At 42.8% G+C, this 20949-nt stretch overlaps 1 protein-coding gene across 1 annotated transcript; it reads right to left on the bottom strand.

Annotated features, from left to right (window-relative positions):
* Nucleotides 1–958: 958 nt before the first annotated feature.
* Nucleotides 959–20281, bottom strand: LOC118209538 (extracellular calcium-sensing receptor-like). The gene is made up of 10 exons (XM_035384911.1): nucleotides 20067–20281; nucleotides 19332–19623; nucleotides 17484–18287; nucleotides 16831–17058; nucleotides 14512–14635; nucleotides 13989–14182; nucleotides 5013–5816; nucleotides 4381–4608; nucleotides 2390–2513; nucleotides 959–2055 (listed from the first exon to the last, which is right to left on the bottom strand). Exons 1-10 carry the CDS (start codon nucleotides 20276–20278, stop codon nucleotides 1145–1147), a joined length of 3921 nt encoding a protein of 1306 aa, XP_035240802.1. The 5' UTR covers nucleotides 20279–20281; the 3' UTR covers nucleotides 959–1144.
* Nucleotides 20282–20949: the final 668 nt, after the last annotated feature.

Genomic DNA, 20949 nt, shown 5'->3' with positions numbered 1-20949 from the left:
CATAGTTTGGTTGCAAGAGCACTGAATGTTTCAGTTGACCAATCTCAGGATGCAGGTCTCCTGACCACTGGGGGGCTTGAGTGAAGAAGTTAGAATGTTTTTCTCACCATATTTGTCATGCCCCCGTGTTTCGGTTGTCATATGGTTTCCCTTGTGTTCCGGTTATTTCTGTTCCGTGTGCTTTGTTCCTCACCATGTCTTTGCTTTTCCCCACAGGGTGGGCGTGATCTTTCCCCATGCACTCCCTAATCACTTCCAGCCCTCAGCAATTTTCACACTCATTCAGGTCGCATTCCTCACACCCTCCCTGATTAATTCCAATCAGCACCAGACTATAAAGCCACACTTTTTGTTTCTGTCTTTGCCAGATTGTTGAATTGTTGCCCAGCGGCACACCTTGCTATCGCGTTTAAACCCTAGCCTAGCACTAATTTCTATACCCCGTTTTCTCTGCACCTTCCTCGGTTTCCTCACCTCGCACTGTTTCCTTGGCTACAGATTGTTTGTTCATGTACCTTGTTCAGTGTTCCCCTGTCTGTCATGCCTACGTGTTGTCTGCGTTGCGTCTTGTCCGTGTTCCCCTGTTCTCCCCAGTTACCTCCCCAGCTCCAACCTCCCGATCCAGCCCGTCCTTCGCCGGCCTCCCAGTCTCCAGCCCAGCTCCGCCACCGACACCGGAGGTATTCCGTTCAGCGCCAAGCCGGATTCCGGATCTCCCCACAAAACCTCACAGCCCTGCTCCAATCCTGCCTGGGTTCCTGCCACAGCCTGTTCAGCGCCACGCCAAGCCGGATCCCGGACCTCTGCACCTACCCTCACGGTTCCTGTCCCAAGTCTGCCCTGGTTCCTACCGCCCTCTGTCTGTACTCAAACCCCTTTTTGTATTCCATCTACTGCTGTCTCTGAGTCCTGCATTTGGGTCCAGTCCGAGACCGGTTCATAACAATATTATGCTGAATAGATTTAAATCACTCTAATTAATGAATACTCAATAAAAATCAATGATCTTTATTGCTTTTATGTTGGTGCATGTCATTGGATTTACATAATTTCAGTACAAGTCATATATCAATACATATTTAAAACAGATAGGTTCATAGATTTATAACGGTAATGACATTTTAAATAAGTATTAAAAAAACATTCACTGCTTTGGAGCATCTCGTCCCATCAGGGCCTTCTTGGTGTTTTTCTCTGGATGCAGCAGGATAATGTAGCATTTTGGGGCAAATATCGCTCCCAGGAGCCCGAAGCTGGAGGCCAAGATGGCGAATATCTCCACTGCATCTGAGTACTTTCCTGGAGAGCTGACATAGGCGGGGACAAAGGAGATCCAGACAGCACAGAAGATGAGCATGCTGAAGGTAATGAACTTGGCCTCGTTGAAGTTGTCAGGCAGATTTCTTGCCAGGAAGGCCAGCAAGAAACTGCTGGCTGCCAGCAGGCCAATGTAGCCCAGCAGAGCACTGAACCCGGCTATTGACCCAACCGCACACTCATAGATGATCTTAGAGTTCTGTAAGCGGGTGTTTTTGTAGGGCACCGGTGAAGCAGCGGTCAGCCATGCCACGCAAATCACTGCCTGGATGATGGTGAAGGCCAGCACAGTGCCCCTCTGCTGCTGTACACCAAACCACTTCATCGTATTCCCGCCTGGTCGCGCAGCCTTGAAGGCCATCACCACCACGATGGTCTTGACCAGGATGCAGGAGATGCTGAGGGCAAAACTGATCCCAAATGCAGCATGCCTCAGCTGGCAGGTCCACCGTTGGGGCTGGCCAATGAACAGCAGGGAGCACAGGAAGCACAATGTGAGTGACAGCAGCAGCAGGAAGCTCAGCTCAGAATTGTTTGCCTTCACTACTGGTGTGTTCCTGTGGCGGGCAAATATGGATACGGTAACTGCGCAGATGCACGCCCCCAACACTGAGATGGTTGTCAGGGAGATCCCCAGGGGTTCCTGGAAGGAGAGAAACTCAATTTCCTTGGGTACACAGCGGTCTCGAAGTTGGTTTGACCAAAAGTCCACTGGACACCTGTAGCACTCACTGGAATCTGTGAGAGAGGAGTGGAAACTAATAACATACCTGTAACCCAAAAATGGCAGAGGGGAGGGGGGAGCAGGGGGCTATTAGTGTATGTGTATAGGGTTTGAGAGAGGCCTTAGATGAGAATTAGTTTTCAGTTGTGAGGCTCTGACATATAAAAAAAAAAAACAACATCCTGCAGGCAGCCCAGTCTATGTGATATAAACTTAGATTAGATCAGACTGTATGAGGTCCTGAAGCCCTGGTGGCTGAAAAAATCACCAGGGCATGGCATCTCTATTGTAACTGAGAATTTTCTTCTCAGAGAAATGTTTTGTTCTCTGCCCTGTGGGTGCACTGACCTGTCTGGTTGCTGATCTCCCCATCTGCACAGGGAAGGCAGTCAAAGCAGCAGACTGGCTCACTCTTCCGTATTGCTGTCCTGGTGCCTGGGGGGCAGGGCTCACTGCAGATGGAGCGTGGGGGCTGGTGGAAGTTTTCATCATAAGAATAGTGACATTCTTTTCATTTATGACACAGTTCTGTTGATCAGCACATATACTACTCTATTGGGTGGTCTTTACCCAAGACAAAACACTGTATGCGCTCTGTCTTGCACTCAGGACAACACAGTGGTAATGCAAATGTAAGTGTATCTGCAAGGTTCAGAAAGATGTAGTTATTTTTTTCCCCTCAAGCACCTACACTGTTAAAATAGCAAATGACCTTGCGTCCATGTGGGCTGTGTGGTGTTAAAATGAGGTGTCGTCATGGTAACTTTTGGCATGCTGACTGACTGACCATGTTGGTCACCAATCTACACCCTGAGCTGACCAGAGGAGGATGGGTTTCCCCCTTGAGCCTGTTTCCTTCTGAGGTTTCTTCCCGTCTGCCACAGGGGATTTTTCCTTGCCACTGTTGCTTTAAGCTTGCTCCTGTGGGGGTTTAGCCCAGGGTTGTCTGTGAAGCGTATTGTGACAATGGCTGTGAAATACGCAATATAAATAAAATTTAATTGATTGATTGATATTTTGATGCAGTGGAAACCGTTTGCGTTATGACCAACTAAAACGTGGTCTTAAGTCATGTTGCAGTTTCATTACTTTTTTAAGGGTGCGATATTAACATAGTAATATGCCTACATAGGTGGTTCGCAACACCCATATACCATCCTGTCTGTTACACACAGAGGCATGCACAAACATTAAATCATCATGTCATAATGGATGGTCAGTTGTAATATTGATCCGAATTAGACAATTATAGTAATGTGCATACATTTTCATACAATGAAAAACTCACAAATAAAAGCACCATAACCTAATAGAGAGGGGTTTGGAGTACTAAAAATGTCTTTTGGATGTTGGCATAAGTCAAGTGGAACATTATAATGCAGGCCTCAGATTGCCTGAATATTCTTTGAGGCATATTGTGTGTTGCCTAATATTGCCAAACATCATGGATGAATGAAATATTGCATTTATTTGTACATTTTAAGTCACCTTAATGCATTGCTATGTTTTTTAAATATGGTCCCGGGGATTCACTGTGCATGCGATGCTTTTTCCATCTCAACATGACACAAATTTCACCATTTTAACACTATTCTTCATTCTTCACATATTTTAAATAACCGTGACCAGATTTCCATACTTAATTAAATTTACAGTATGGCAATTAAAACCCTGCTGATTTCACCAGTTACTGCAAAAGTGAATAAAACGATTCTAAAGAGAACTAAAAGTCTAAGAAAAAAATCAGAAACGAAAACAAATTTGCATCACATTACACATTTTTTATGGACTAGCACATGAGCAGGGTTGTTTCCTCAGAGATAAATTCGTCTTTTCAAAGTCTTGTTAACTCAGTTAGGAACAAACACAGTTAGCTTTAAAGGGAATAGAAAATGACACTTATTGGTTTATCACACATTAATCCTGAGACACACCTATTAATTTATTAAACCATTAAGTCCAACTGTTTCGTCCAGCCCTTTCTAACATTGTGCTCACTTTGCGCTTGAACTATACGCTGCGAAACTAGCAAAAGTTAACCTGCCCACACCTTAAATGCACCCTTTGTGTTTTGCGTTTTCGAACATGTGCTAAGACCATTAATTACCATGTAAAAAAACTGTAAAAAAAATAAAAATAAAGATAAAAAAAATAAACCCCTTAGGGTTCAAGAGGTTAAAATAGAGCCCTGAAAGTATGCACGTGTGCTGCCTAAACAGAACTGTTGCAGTTTACACACTAAGCACCAGGGAGTCACTGAACTGGCTCAGTCCAGCTGAATGAAAGCTATGCAGAGAGAAGAGCACAGTTTTACTAAGTAAAGAGGGAGAGTTGCTCACTTCATGTGACTCAAAATTCCAGAAGATGTTTTCTTCCTCCAGCAGGAGCTTCTGTCCAGGAGGGGCGGATTCGTCAAACACCCCAACTGTCACGGCTCTGACGGTCCCGTCTGCTGTCCTCTGCCAGTTCATCACATCATAGATGGCCAGGGCATCACCATTTTTGTCAAAGGACACTTGGTCACCAAAGCTGGTGGTAAAGTTAACCCTTTGCATGTAGTGCAGCAGCTATACATGGGGCAAACAGAGGAGCATTCATAAGAGAGAGAGAAGCCATTTGTTCCTAAATATGTAAGAAGAAAGAGCTGTGAGCCAAATGCTGCCACATGCTGGAAGGGGGTTGGGGACATAATAGGAGGGAAAACAATCATTATAAAATGTGGGGTGCTGTACATCATATTAAAAATGACCTAAAGTAACATACTGTAGGTTTCAGGAATTCCTATATTACCACTATGAAGTACTGCGGTTGTAGAAAAGGATAGGGGGCTTATTTACCAGATGCCAAGTGAATGAAGTTATTCTTTAGAATACACACACTTTAGTTTGTTCTTATTAATTGAGATATTTCGCAACCTCTTCTCAAGCCCGGATCATTTATCATTCTCAGAATGTCTAAGAATGTTTCTGACCTGCCAGGGTTGCAGAGTGTGCAGCTCAGCACAGGAGTGTCCTGGGAAGGGCCCTGTCCCAGGCGTGCACAGCAGCAGATCATGCAGGGCATGTGCCAGGGCGTACACCGCTTTGTAGACATTGTAAGACTGCCGGAGCGCAGACACGTCACTGTACGCTGACTCTGTGCCCTCCAGACTCTCCTGACCCGTGCACACCCTGCCGGGAGAGTCTGCTTTGAACCTACAACTGAACATCTCCTCCCAAAACATGTTCACCATGTTGTTTCCAGGGTCAAAGTCAGGGCGAAGACTGAGCAGGAAGTCCTGGAGCCCCGGGATATCTCCCCTACGAATGGCGATGCCCAGGGCCCCGCCCAGGAAGGGCAACATCTCAGGTATGAGTAAGATGGTCGAGGTGGCCCAGGCCTCACTGGCAATCCACTGTCGCCCCGTCAGGTTCTGCATGCTGATTTCCTCAGCGAGAGAAAGCAGGTTTGCCTCCGTGGAAAACACTGCCACCACCTTCGCTGTGGAACGGCGAATGATGCCCACAATCCGTTGCACCTCAGCTTGGTCGTTGTTGCTGGGCAACATTTCGGAGAAGGCCACACAGCCAAAGCGGCTGACCTCCTGGTGGAAGGATTGGGCTGCATGCACCCCATAATCATCATCGCTAAAGAGGAGTCCCACCCACTTCCAGCCGTACCTCTGCAGGATCTGCACCATGGCTCTGACCTGGAAGGCATCACTGGGGATGGTTCTGAAGAAGGAGGGATACTGCTGTCTGTCACTCAGGCAGGAACATGTGGCAAAGTAACTCACCTGGGGGACAAAAAAAGACATGGAGGCACTAACAGGGGCGGCAGGTGGCTTAGAGGTAAAAGAGGCCAAATGAAATTATGAAGGGTGGTGGTTCCATCACTGGCATAGGCCGGAAGGTGTATTCCAGTTGTGGACTAGCACCCGGAGAGAGGGGGGTCGTACAACTTTGGTGACGACCAACACCGCCAAAGTGCCCTCGTGAAAAACAGGGAGCTACTAACAGGGGCGGCACGTGGCTTCGAGGCCAACTGAAATCCGGAAGGGTTGTAGTTCGATCACTGGCATGGCCAGGATGGTTGTGGACTAGCAACTGGAAGGTCACTGGTGGTACAGCTTTGGTGCCCTCCAACACAGCAAAAGTGCCTTTGAGCAAGGCACTGAACCCCATTACTGCTCCACTGATCAACAGAACTTGAAGACAAGCATTATGGTGGCTGCTTTGCTGAAACATACATTTAAAAAAGGCACTGGTGTTGTTCTAAATAAAATAAGAATGAAAAGTGCATACATAAATAAACAGGGATGTGATCTCAAGCCACAGAAATACAGCAGGTCTTGTTATCTGACCCTTGATGGCATGATGAAATAGGCTTTAAAACAAAAGCAACTTTTGCTCTGTTGATCTGAGTTCTGTAATTTATTTCTAGGGGAGAATCCCATTCAATTCAAGCTGATGTAGTTTTACAAATTCACGTATTTATCTTACCGATATTACAGTGTCTAGACAGGCATACTCCAGTTCATTTTTGAATTCCTAAATGCATGAATGAAATGAATTCCTGAATTGACAAAGTGCCATCATGGTGATTCAGGGAGCTAAAAGCGCAGGTAGGCTGTGGACCAGGATTGTTCCTCTGTCATACAGTACCATGGGAACACGAAACAGGCCCAGCACACTGGAGATGGCGATGGAGTGGGTGGAGCTTGCATCACCCACCATGCCCAGAACCGGGGGTGGACCTGTGCATCCCAAGTCAGAGAAGGACTCCTCTGTACCGCTGACCAGCGCTGTGGCTGCACGGAATGCAACACCAAGCGTCACGCAGTTGTCATAGAGATGGAATCCCAGCGTGGTGTTGGGCAGCAGGTCTGGGTTTTTGTTGATTTCTTCAATCGCAAAGACCATGGTCTGCACTGCCTGGACCCCTGGAAAATCAAGCCTGTCAGAGGAGAGATGATGAAATTAATCATGAAATTATGCGTAATTATCTAAAACGTAATTATTTCAATCTGGGATTAAAATGTGAAATTACAAACGTAGTGTGCATGCACATGTTTCAGAAAGAAACCAATATGTATTGCATGCATAATTATGAAATATGTGATCACATAAAACAGTATTTTATGGGAAAATACCTGTGCATGATATTCTGTGACTCAAAATGCCTTACTGTTGATATTCAGCTACAGTTTGTCTGTCAATGTGTATTAGTGTAAAGGTGTTTGTGTATTTGTGTATGCATGTATATATATATATATATATATATATATATATATATATATATATATATATATATATATAGTACCGGGTGGTCCTTTGCTGCTGTAGCCCATCTGCTTCAAGGTTCGACATGTTATGCGTTTACAGATGCTCTTCTGCATACCTCGGTTGTAACGAGTGGTTATTTGAGTTACTGATGCCTTTCTATCAGCTCAAACCAGTCTGGCCATTCTCCTCTGACCTCTGCCATCAACAAGGCATTTTCGCCCAGAGAACTGCTGCTCACTGGTTATTTTCTCTTGTTCGGACCATTCTCTGTAAACCCTAAAGATGGTTGTGCGTGAAAATCCCAGTAGATCAGCAGTTTCTGAAATACTAAAACTAGTCTGTCTGGCACCAACAACCATGCAACGTTCAAAGTCACTTAAATCACCTTTCTTCCCCATTCTGATGCTTGGTTTGAACTTCAGCAGATCGTCTCGACCATGTCTACATGCCTAAATGCATTGAGTTGCTGCCACAGGGTTGGCTGATTAGATATGTGCGTTAACGGGTGCAGTTTGCAGTTGAACCGGTGTACCTAATAAAGTGGCCGGTGAGTGTATATATATATATATATATATATATATATATATATATATATATATATATATATATGTGTGTGTGTGTGTGTGTGTGTGTTTGCACCCATGTATGACTGCTTGTCTCGTAGTTGAAGCAGAGCAACTCACCTCTCACACCTTGGTTGGTCTGGCTTGGACGTGAAAGACAGCTCAGGGAACACTGTCAGGAAGTGCACCTCAAACAGCCCCCCAAGAACCACGTCCCCCTTGTGGTACATCCCGTTCAGATGGAAACGCTCCCGGAGTCGACAGACTGTCTGAGGAGAAGCAGAGGCCCAGGCCAGGGCCAGGTTCAGACACAAAGAGAGCATGGGCCTCATCCCTGCCACAGACATCCCCGAATTCACTGCTTGGCATCCACGTCACACACTTTTATAGAGTGCACAGCCCTGGCCCCTCTAGAGACCGGTTCCTTCAGTCACGTTGTGCCTGTCTTTCACCCTTCTGAAGAATACTGCTGGGCACCACTGGAGTGGCTCTCCACTGGCTTGCTCTGGTAGAACTGCATTAATCTTTAATTGATCTGTGTTTTTTTATCTTGTGTGTTTTTAAAAGGGAGCTGCTCTTATGGAGAGGCTATTTTCTCTTATTTCACTTTTAACACTTTGTTATTTTTCATGGGTCAACTACTACCAAAACTATGCATATTAAAGTGCCAGACTGTGCCAGTAGCTGTATAGAGCTTCCTGCTGATGTCATGTATAATGATAGTCCCACCGGGTTTCAGCAGCACTGCTGACAGTGGAACAGTGGCGTCCTCACCTCCTGTTGGTGCTGTAGAGAGAGGATAGGGCTTCAACTGCAGGTCCATCCCCGAGATGTAATTTACAATACACTGAGCGGCCTGTAGATGGCAGTCACATGCAGCAGGTGACAGTCCCTGCTCTCTCTCTCTTTCTCCATTCCCTCTCTCTCTCTATAACTCTCTTTTGCGTTTCTTTCTTACTCTTTCTATATATCTATAATATTGACTATAATCTTTTTATACATCAAATGAACTGTTTTTTTTGTTTATATTAATGTTTGACTTTTTAAAAAGGAATTCTTCTGAGAAATTTGTATTCAATATCTTGAATATTGAATATAATCTTTTTATATATCAAATGAACTGTTTTTTGGTTTATATTAATGTTTGACTTTTTAAAAAAGGAATTTTTCTGAGAAATTTGACGAATATTTATTGTCTATATTTTGATGTTTAGACCAATGTTTTATAAGTCCACCGTGGAGAATCTATATTGTCTGTGACTGATCAGAGGTTATCTGCTACCATCTGCTGGTTATGGCGTGGCTAACCAGCCAATCGCAGTGCCCCCTGTGACTTAATTGCAAGGTCCTTTTGCCATTTTTCTCTGTATGTGTGTCCCATGGGCGTTACTTTCAGTCACATGATAAATTCACGAAGAGGGTGTGTGTGATTTATAGGATGGGTGCAATGTAGTTTGTAAGGTATTGCAGTCAGTGTGATTTTTGCCAGTCTGAAGCCTCTGGGATGTCATTCGTCAGCACTATGGCGATAGGTCTTCAGTTTCCACTTGTCTTTTTGATTGTATCTGTTGCAGACTTGGAAACACAGCCAGTGTGCAAGCACAGAATATTACATGGATGTATTAATTCTACGTTATAAGGCGGCGAGCATTGGTGGCTCAGTGGTAGAGCTCTTGCCTGCCACGCTGGAAGCCTGGGTTTGTTTCCCGGCCAATGCTCCAACCCAGCCACTGGGGATGTGCAAGCCAATGCATTCCCAAGCCCGGATAAATTGGAGGGTTGCGTCAGGAAGGTCATCCAGTGTAAAGCATATGCCAAAACAAATATGCGGATCGGCTGATCCGCTGTGGCAACCCCTAACGGGAACAATCGAGAGAGAGACTTTTATAAGAAGTTGAAAAGACGTCCACAATTATCACATTTTGAACTAATTTTTAACCTTGTACAGAGGTCATGTGGACGTCAACACGGGCGTTCAGAAGACGTCATAAAAACTTACGTCCCCTGAGGAGCCGGAATGACTTTTCAATGTGCAACAAAGGACATTTTGGACGTATCTTTGCTGGTAGTCTCTGGAACCCTTGAGTCCAGCATCTCAAGCTGCCATCGGTCCAGAACGTATTTTGAGGAGGCAACACTGTAGGAGTAAATTACCTATTTGCTAGCTATCGATGTGAATGTGGTTTCCATGGTTTAACACATTATTTCCAGCATCAAATTAGCAAAGCTGTCTGTATCCGACTGTGAAGCCTAACGCCATGTCGATTATGTGAGGGTGTGATACTGTGTTTGCACTTTGGTATGAATAATTAGCAGCTGGCTAAGGCTGATGCAGTTGCCTGTTCTCTGAGGTAACTTTTGCTACATCAATATCAATGCAACTAAGTGGGTTACAATGTTCTGTCAATATAAAACAATTAACGCTAGCTACACACTTTCTGTGTACTGTACTACTAGGCTACATCATTTCTTGCATTCATTTGTAAAAACTATATCCCCACTGTGATATGTATCATTATGTCTATTATAAAAATATTGTTCAAAGTTGTTAAATGTTAATCAAGTTCAAGTGCTGTTGTAAAATGAATGTTGACACAAGATGTTCATGCAGTTGGAATATCTCCCTTATAGATCATCTCTAAATGGAACCTTTTGATCTAACATTTTAGAAATTTAAAGTTGGAAAACGAGGTCTTCTTTGGTGAAGAAATGGTTTTCTTGCTAGGCTGACTTTCATTCACCATCCCGATTTTAGTTGAATGTATGTATGGATATAAACGGATCTGGACCCCGACGGGGGCCTCAGTGGTCCCCAAATCCGAGGACTTCTCATGACAGTCAGTTTCACACAAGTTTAGTTGCAGTAAGGTTTTTACTAAGGCTCAAGAAATCCAGGAAAACAATCACATGGTTACCTAAACCATATTACCTATCAAAACAGTTCAGTTCTTTTAAGATACTGTTGGAGCTTTTTTTCTACCCTCCTATTATTGTCCAAGATATTTAATTTAAAAAAAACAGGGAATTATTGTAAATAACAATGTAAATTAAGGCTAATTGCCTCAATCTTTATTAATCATTTCATTTTTACAGAGATGACCCTAAGGAAGAAATTATTTAAACTTTAAAATGTGAATCATTAAAATGCAGATAATGTTATGATTTGACAACAACAAAGGCACGCATGGGGGCATTCTCCATTAACAATAAAATAATCTATGACTTATTGCTCTACCATATGTTAATGGCTAGATTTAGTTTTTTTTAGCTGCTTAGTTGAATACTTTCACAGTTTTACATACTAGTCCATTAAGGGGAACAAAACTCAACCCCAGCCAAGCTGTAACTGGGCCATTAGCGCATAGCTAACTATAGCAACAAACACTCCATTGATATCTGATCCCAGAACTGCTGGCTCTGCTGCCACCCCCACCACTCCCACCACAGAAAAGAGTGCCACCCCCCAAAAAAGTACACATTTTAGAATAATAAATACAAGTAAAGGTGCACAAATTTGGTGAAAGCGCGTAAAGACAGAGATTGCCAATACATCATAGATATGCCTTAGCATTAGGCTATTTTATTATATTTTCAAGTTAAAAATCCTGCATAGTATTCCATTAATAAAATAAACAGTATATGAGCATGATTTGTATGGAGAGTTTATAACAAACAATTTAAATCTTATACAGATTTGATGCTACAGTTATTTTTTACATACTGACCACTGACCACATTGTTGATATTTGAATTTTCCCGCTGAAAGCTTAAACACTAACAGGGAATAAATATGGGCAATAAAATGCAACTCTTGCAAATGGAACGATTGTGAGTTGACAGGTTCTTGAAATACTGATTAACCCCTTTGTGCACATGTCAAATCTGGCCAATCCTTGCCCATTTAGGGGATACCCTATTTAAAGCTTTATAACTCAAGTTGTGAGCATCACAGACACTTATAAAATGGCTTAAATGAAGCAGGACATTCGTGCCATTTTCAATACTAACTTAGATCAGTTTATATTCATAATTTCGGCAGCAATAAAATTCCAGAAATGCAATTTTCTAGTTTGCAATGAAATACTGAGAATTCCATATATAAAACAGGTTAAACTATACATGTCCTGGATAAAAAACTCCTTGAAGGATGAATATGTAGAACTACTAAAGATCTATGAAGCAAAAAGTAAACAGTGTACCCAGTGTCCCCAAATCTATCCAAAATGTCTAAATTATGCATTGCTGCAAATCACAACATAATCATGCATTTCACTACAAATCAACTGTTTTCACAAATGTTTTCAGTCAGTACAGTGGCCTAAAATATCTAGGGGTCTAGAAACATATGCAAAATCTCTCCAAAAATGAATAAAATGCTTTTTGTTCATTATAAGGCATATAAATGTTCCCCTTACGAAGGTTTAAGATTAAATATTGATATCAGATTAAAAAAACAAAAAAAAAACAATGCAAAAACATTATCGCACAATGTGGTACAGTATCTAAATGTGTAATCATTAACTCTCACACTGTATGTTTTTCTGTACTCTACTGTATGTAATGTTTTCTTGTATGGGGATGGGACGACATTAAAATAACATTCAACCATCCACCATGTTTTGGCAATGTTCCAGTTCAGGTCAAATCTGGTGTATTAAGAATGTTCCCTCTTGTGTAATTAATGCATTTTGTTGTACAGAATTTCCCGTGTTGCATAACAAGGGGGACTGCGCTCCCCACGTTCAACGGAAATTCATACCCTGCCTACATTATAACACCACAAACGCATATCTCCCAAAAAGTTAACAGCTGTTAAATTATTTCATGTCAGATAACAGATTTCATTATAATAAATTGCTCGTATTTAGTGTATCACAAGTAAATCCACTTGACTCACGGAAAAAGGAACATTTTTTAAAATAAAGTCATTTTTTCAAAGGGCCGGCCAAAATGACCAGCTGTATACTTCAGGGCTGTTGTTGAGTTTATCTTGCTATGACAGAATATGAATTTTTGGTGGTAAAGACTATATTTATTTACTCCCAGATAGACTCTATTATCTAGCGTGTCATGCTTGGAGAGTGTAACTTCAGATGAGACTGTGGGAAGGGGGTGTTTTTTAAATGGATGACTTATGCAACAATGGTGGCACTGGTTGCAGGTGCACTGAATGTTAGAGTTGACCAATCTCAGGATCCTGGCCACTATATTACGCTGATTACATTTCAATCACTGGAATTAAGGAATACTCAATAAAAAATCAATCTTTATTGCTTTTTTGTTGATGCATGTAATTGGATTTACATCATTTAAGTTCAGGTCATATTTCAATATATATTTAAAACCGATAAGTTCATTGATTTATAACGGTAATTAAATTTTTAAAAAGTATGAAAAAAACATTCACTGCTTTGGGGCATCTCGTCCCATCAGGGCCTTCTTTGTGTTTTTCTCTGGATGCAGCAGGATAATGTAGCATTTTGGGGCAAATATTGCTCCCAGGAGCCCGAAGCTGGAGGCCAGGATGGCAAATATCTCCACTGCATCTGAGTACTTTCCTGGAGAACTGACATAGGCGGGGACAAAGGCGATCCAGACGGCACAGAAGATGAGCATGCTGAAGGTGATGAACTTGGCTTCATTGAAGTTGTCAGGCAGATTTCTTGCCAGGAAGGCCAGCAGCAAGCTGATGGCCGCCAGCAGGCCAATGTAGCCCAGCAGAGCACTGAACCCGGCTATTGACCCAACCGCACACTCATAGATGATCTTAGAGTTCTGTAAGCGGGTGTTTTTGTAGGGCACCGGTGAAGCAGCGGTCAGCCATGCTACACAAATCACTGCCTGGATGATGGTGAAGGCCAGCACAGTGCCCCTCTGCTGCTGTACACCAAACCACTTCATCGTGTTCCCGCCTGGTCGCGCGGCCTTGAAGGCCATCACCACCACGATGGTCTTGACCAGGATGCAGGAGATGCTGAGGGCAAAACTGATCCCGAATGCAGCATGCCTCAGCTGGCAGGTCCACCGTTGAGGCTGGCCAATGAACAGCAGGGAGCACAGGAAGCACAGTGTGAGTGACAGTAACAGCAGGAAGCTCAGCTCAGAATTGTTGGCCTTCACCACCGGTGTGTTACTGTGACGAGCAAACACGGACAGGGTAACTCCGCAGATACACGCCCCCAACACTGAGATAGTTGTCAGGGAGATCCCCAGGGGTTCCTGGAAGGAGAGGAACTCGATTTCCTTGGGTACACATCGATCTCGAAGTTGGTTTGACCAAAAGTCCACTGGACACCTGTAGCACTCGCTGGAATCTGTGAGAGAAGAGTGGAAACTAATAACATACCTGTAACCAAAAAAAGCAGAGGGGAGGGGGGGAGCAGGGGGTATTGATGCTTGTGTCTAGGGTTTGTGAGAAGCCTCAGATGAGAATTAGTTTTCAATTGTGAGGCTCTGACATATAAAAGAAACAACATCCTGCAGGCAGCCCAGTCTATGAGATATAAACTTAGATTAGATCAGACTGTATGAGTTCCTGAAGCCCTGGTGGCTGAAAAAATCACCAGGACATGGCATCTTTATTGTAACTGAGAATTTTCTTCTCAGAGAAATGTTTTGTTCTCTGCCTTGTGGGTGCACTGACCTGTCTGGTTGCTGATCTCCCCATCTGCACAGGGAAGGCAGTCAAAGCAGCAGACTGGCTCGCCCTTCCTTATTGCCCTCCTGGTGCCTGGGGGGCAGGGCTCACTACAGATGGAGTGCGGGTGCTGGTGGAAGTTCTCATCATAAGAATAGTGACATTCTCTATATTTATGACACAGTTCTGTTGATCAGCACATGCACTACTATTGGGTAGTCTTTACACAGGACAAAATTCTGTATGTGACTGAGGGCTCTATCTTGCACTCAGGACAACACAGTGGTCACCCAAATGTAAGTGTATCTGCAAGGTTCAGAAAGACGTGGTTATTATTTTCCCCTCAAGCACCTACACTGTTAAAATAGCAAATGACCTTGCGTCCATGTGGGCTGCGTGGTGTTACAATGAGATGTGGTCATGGTAATTGTTGGCTTGCTATTTTGATGCAGCTGAAACCATTTGCGTTATGACAAACGAAAACCTGGTCTTAAGTCATCTTGCAGTTTCATTTCTATTTTAAGGGCACAATATTAGCTTAGTTATGTGTCTACATAGGTGGTTTGCAACACCAATACACCCTCCTGTCTGTTACACACAGTGGCATGCACAAACATGCATAGCATATCAAGATTATGTTGTGAAAGATTATTATTACATGTACATATAAGAATACACAATGAAAATAAAACATGTTGTAATGGATGGTCAGTCGTAATATTAATACGAATTAGACCATCAAAGTCAGACCTAGGACAAATACATATTTAAAGTACATAATTAATTTTAGGAATTAATGTTTGGAAATTATTTGAAATTTAGCATTTACAAATACTAAGTATTTAAATACATTGAAGGAGCATTTGCATGTATTTGCAATTACCTTCAAATATGTCTTTAAAAAAAAAAAAACAAACATTTAAAATACTGAATTTTCAAATACAAAGTGTTTGATTTAATGAAATTATTTGAAAGTACTTTCACAACATAAGTGCAACATGTACAAATGTACCAAGGTGTTGAAAGACTTGAAAAGTACTGGATATGCAAGAACCTATCAGCTCTGAAAGTTAAGCATTTTTTTAAATTAGAGGACAGTATTTTGATGAGAATGCATCAAGTGACTGCTGACGACCCCAGTTCAGTACCACAGTTGTACCGATTTCCATTGTTAATTGGTAGTGAATATGCATAGCTGAATTCTATTTTATCAGTGTCTAACCTTACAAAATGTAAAAGATGGAACTATACATATGGCTGTTGAACACTCTGACAACAAAAAAAAAAGGAAATACAGTAAACAGCCACTAACTTTTATTGCATGGGTACAAATTAACTGGTAAGTCTGAGTTCGCCTCAGGCAATGACATGTATAGGCTACTGTCTGTTAGAGGAAGTGCATGGGTTGTTTAAAATTGCCAGCGTAAGCTACCCTTGCCCATAATCCAAATTCAACCCCTAGCCCCTAGTTGTTCCCCTGGAGTTCCTTAAGTATTATAACTTGCTGACATCGCATTGAGGGACACTCACAAAGATTGCACTAAGAACTCTGGGATACCCCCTTCAGTATGAAGCCTACATTGTTGCTGGCTCAGTCATTTCTGTTGTCTATCACAGAAATATTTCAAAATATTTAAAAATTGTATTTGTATTCATAATGTATTTTTTAAAAGGCTCTAAATGCTGTTCGAAAAAGTATTTGGTTTCCCAGGAAAGTATTTCTTTAAGGGAATCCATTTTATTAATACTATTTGGAAAAGTATTTGGTTTTCCATGAAAATAATTAAAATAAATCAAATACAAATTATTTAATGTGTAAATGTATTTGAAAATACTTCAAATATGTATTTAACTACATTTTCAAATAGAAATACAACGATGTATTTGTCTTTTCAAAGTCTTGCTGACTCAGTTAGGAACAAAGACAGTTAGCTTTAAAGGGAATGGAAAATGACACTGATTGGTTTATCACACGTTAAGCCTGAGACACACCTATTAATTTATTAAACCATTAAGTCCAGCTGTTTTGTCCAGCCCTTTTGGACATTGTGCTTACTTTGCACTTGAACTATCCGCTGTGAAACTAGCAAAAGTTAGCCTGCCCACACCCTAAATGCACTTTGTGCTTTGCGTTTTAGACCCTGCGCTAAGGACCATTAAAATAGAGCCTTGAAAGTATGCATGTGTGCTGCCTAAACAGAACTGTTGCAGTTTACGCACTAAGCACCAGGGAGTCACTGAACTGGCTCAGTCCAGCTGAATGAAAGCTATGCAGAGAGAAGAGCACCGTTTTACAGTAAAGAGTAAAGAGGGAGAGTTGCTCACTTCATGTGACTCAAAATTCCAGAAGATCTTTCCTTCCTCCATCTGAAGCTTCTGTCCAGGAGGGGCGGATTCGTCAAACACCCCAACTGTCACGGCTCTGACGGTCCCGTCTGCTGTCCTCTGCCAGTTCATCACATCATAGATGGCCAGGGCATCACCATTTTCATCAAAGGACACTTGGTCACCAAAGCTGGTGGTAAATTTAACACTTTGCATGTAGTGCAGCAGCTATACATGGGGCAAATAGAGGAGCATTCATAAGAGAGAGAGAAGCCATTTGTTCCTAAATATGTAAGAAGAAAGAGCTGTGAGCCAAATGCTGCCACATGCTGAAAGGGGGTTGGGGACATAATAGGAGGGAAAACAATCATTATAAAATGTGCGGTGCTGTACATCATATTAAAAATGACCTAAAGTAACATACTGTAGGTTTCAGGAATTCCTATATTACCACTATGAAATACTGCTGTTGTAGAAAAGGAAAGGGGGCTTATTTATCACTTGCCATGTGAATGAAGTTATTGTTTCGAATTAAAAAAAAAAAACGGTCACACTTAAGTTTGTTCTTATTTATTGAGATATTTCGCTCTATGCAACCTCTTCTCAAGCCCGCATCATTTATCATTCTCAGAATGTCTAAGAATGTTTCTGACCTGCCAGGGTTGCAGAGTGTGCAGCTCAGCACAGGAGTGTCCTGGGAAGGGCCCTGTCCCAGGTGTGCACTGCAGCAGATCATGCAGGGCATGTGCCAGGGCGTACACTGCTTTGTAAGCATTGTAAGAGTGCCTGAGTGCTGACACGTCACTGTACGCTGACTCTGTGCCCTCCAGACTCTCCTGTCCCGTGCACACCCTGCCGGGGGAGTCTGCTTTGAAGCTACAGCTGAACATCTCCTCCCAAAACATGTTCACCATGTTGTTGCCAGGCTCAAAGTCAGGACGGAGACTAAGCAGGAAGTCCTGGAGCCCCGGGATATCTCCCCTACGAATGGCGATGCCCAGGGCCCCGCCCAGGAAGGGAAGCTTCTCAGGTGTGAGTATTATAGTCGAGGTGGCCCAGGCCTCACTGGCAATCCACTGTCGCCCCGTCAGGTTCTGCATGCTGATTTCCTCAGCGAGGGAAAGCAGGTTTGCCTCCGTGGAAAACACTGCCACCACCTTCACTGTGGAGCGGCGAATGATGCCCACAATCCGTTGCACCTCAGCTTGGTCGTTGTCGCTGGGCAGCATTTCGGAGAAGGCCACACAGCCAAAGCGGCTGACCTCCTGGTGGAAGGCCTGGGCCGCGTGAACCCCATAATCGCTATTGCTGAAGAGGAATCCCACCCACTTCCAGCCGTACCGCTCTAGGATCTGCACCATGGCTCTGACCTGGAAGGCATCACTGGGGATGGTTCTGAAGAAGGAGGGATACTTCAGTCTGTCACTCAGGCAGGAACATGTGGCACAGTAGCTCACCTGGGGAAAGAAGAATGACATGAAGCCACTAACAGGGGCAGCACGTGGCTTAGAGGCCAACTGAAATCCAGAAGGGTTTTGATTCGTTCACTGGCATGGCCAGGAGGGTTGTGGACTAGCAACTGGAGAGTAGCTGGTGGAACAGCTTTGGTACCATCCAACACTGCCAAAGTGCCTTTGAGGAAGGCACTGAACTCCATAACTGCTCCACTGTACTGTGGCTGACCCTGCTCTCCTCAAACACCTGCATTTTACAGCCTACACCTTTACCATAGTAAGCTTTTATATAAAGCAGAGCCAAGCTGTAAAGAATGTATCCCTCACACAGTGACCAGAGACATGAAGGTCACAGGCAGGTCAGTGCTCCAGGGCAGGCAGGTTTGCTTTTAACCACACACTTTAAAGTAAAAATTATGACTGCCTTCATTAGTCCTCAACTACCTTAATAAAACAAATGTTGTACTTTTGTTCATTTGTAAATGTAAATTTGTTCATTTATTTTTAAATTTATAATGTTATTGTCTCTTGGATAATCTTTTTTCCACAGAGATAAAACAGATTAAATTTACACATAATGGTAAAATAAACTAAAGCATCATAACTTGAAAACATGCACATTTTTCAGAGTCAAGCATTATGGTGGCAGCTCTGCTGAAACATACATTTTAAAAAGGCACTGGTGTTGCTCTAAATAACATAAGGATGAAAAGTTCATCAATAAATAAACAGGGATGTGATCTCAAGCCACAGAAATACAGCAGGTCTTGTTATCTGACCCTTGATGGCATAATGAAATAGGCTTTAAAACAAAATTTATTTCTAGGGGTGAATCCCATTCATTTCTGATGTAGTTTTACAAACTCACGTATTTATCTTATGAATATTACAGTGTCTGGACAGGCTTACTCCAGTTCATTTTTGAATTCCTAAATTTAACGACGAAGTGCCATCATGGTTAGTTTCAATATCCCCCTCCTCTGCGATTCAGGGAGCTAAAAACTCATGTAGGCTGTGGACCAGGATTGGTCCTCTGTCATACAGTACCATGGGAACACGAAACAGGCCCAGCACACTGGAGATGGCGATGGAGTTGGTGGAGCTTGAATCACCCACCATGCCAAGAACGGGGGGAGAACCTGTGCATCCCAAGTCAGAGAAGGACTCCTCTGTACCGCTGACCAGCGCTGTGGCTGCACGGAATGCAACACCAAGTGTCACGCAGTTGTCATAGAGATGGAATCCCAGGGTGGTGTTGGGCAGCAGGTCTGGGTTTTTGTTGATTTCTTCAATTGCAAAGACCATGGTCTGCACTGCCTGGAATGCTGCATAATCAAGCCTGACAGAGGAGAAATGAAAACTGGGCAATGAAATAATTTAATGTCAAGTCTATTACTTTATTTTCATGTTTGTTTAATCCCAAAATTATGACATATATTATCTAAGACCTAATTATTTCATTCATTGATTAAAATGTGAAATTACAAGTGTGTGCATGCACATGTTTCACATAGAAGCAGAAATGAATATGTATTTAATGTATAAGTATCTGTTATCACATAAAACAGTATTTCATGTGAAAACACCAGTGCATGATATTCAGTAACTTTTGTTCAAAAATGCCTTGCTGTGTATTATATGTCTGTTTGTCTTTCAATGTGTATTGGTGTAAAGGTGTTTGTGTATTTGTGTCTATATATATATATATATATATGTGTGTGTGTGTGTGTGCACCCATGTCTGACTGGTTGTCTCTTGAAGTTTGGAAGTAGAGCAACTCACCTCTCACACCATGGCTGTTCTGGCTTGGATGTGAAAGACAGCTCAGGAAACACTGTCTGGAAGTGCATCTCAAACAGCCCCCCAAGAACCACGTCACCCTTGCGGTACATCCCATTCAGACGGAAACGCTCCCGCAGTCGGCAGACTGTTTGAGGAGAAGCAGAGGCCCAGGCCAGGGCCAGGTTCAGACACAAAGAGAGCACGGGCCTCATCCCTGCCACAGACATCCCCGATTTCACTGCTTGGCATCCACGTCACACAGTTTTATAGAGTGCACAGCCCTGGCCCCTCTAGAGACCGGTTCCTTCAGTCACGTTATGCCCGTCTTTAACCCTTCTGAAGAATATTGATGGGCACCAATGGAGTGGTTCTCCACTGGCTTGCTCTGGTAAAACTGCATTAATCTTTAATTGATCTGTCTTTTAAGTAGTTGTCTTATCTGTTTGGAAAGGGATATGCTCTTATGGAGAGGCTATTTTCACTTATTTCACTTTGTTATTTTTCATGGGTCAACAATTACCAAAACTATCTATATTAAAGTGCTAGACTGTGCCAGTAGCTGTATAGAGTTTCCTGCTGATGTCATGTACAATGATAGTCCCACTGGGTTTCAGCAACACTGCTGACGGTGGAACAGTGTTCACCTCCTGTTGGTGCTGTAGAGAGGATAGGGCTTCAACTGCAGGTGAATTCCTGAGATGTCATTTACAATACATTGAGCAGCCTGTAGATGGCAGTCACATGCAGCAGGTGACAGTCCCTGCTCTCTCTCTCCATTTCTCCCTTTCTCTCTAACTCTTTTTTGCATATCTTTCTCACTCTTTCTGTGTATATTGGATACAGCATATAATTTTCTTTTCAGTTATCAAATGAAATGTGTTTT

The sequence above is a fragment of the Anguilla anguilla genome, chromosome 12, assembly GCF_013347855.1.
Source record: "Anguilla anguilla isolate fAngAng1 chromosome 12, fAngAng1.pri, whole genome shotgun sequence".
Lineage (NCBI taxonomy): Eukaryota > Metazoa > Chordata > Actinopteri > Anguilliformes > Anguillidae > Anguilla > Anguilla anguilla.
The sequence above is the reverse complement of the archived record's forward strand: the minus strand, read 5'-3'. Positions and strand labels throughout refer to the sequence as shown.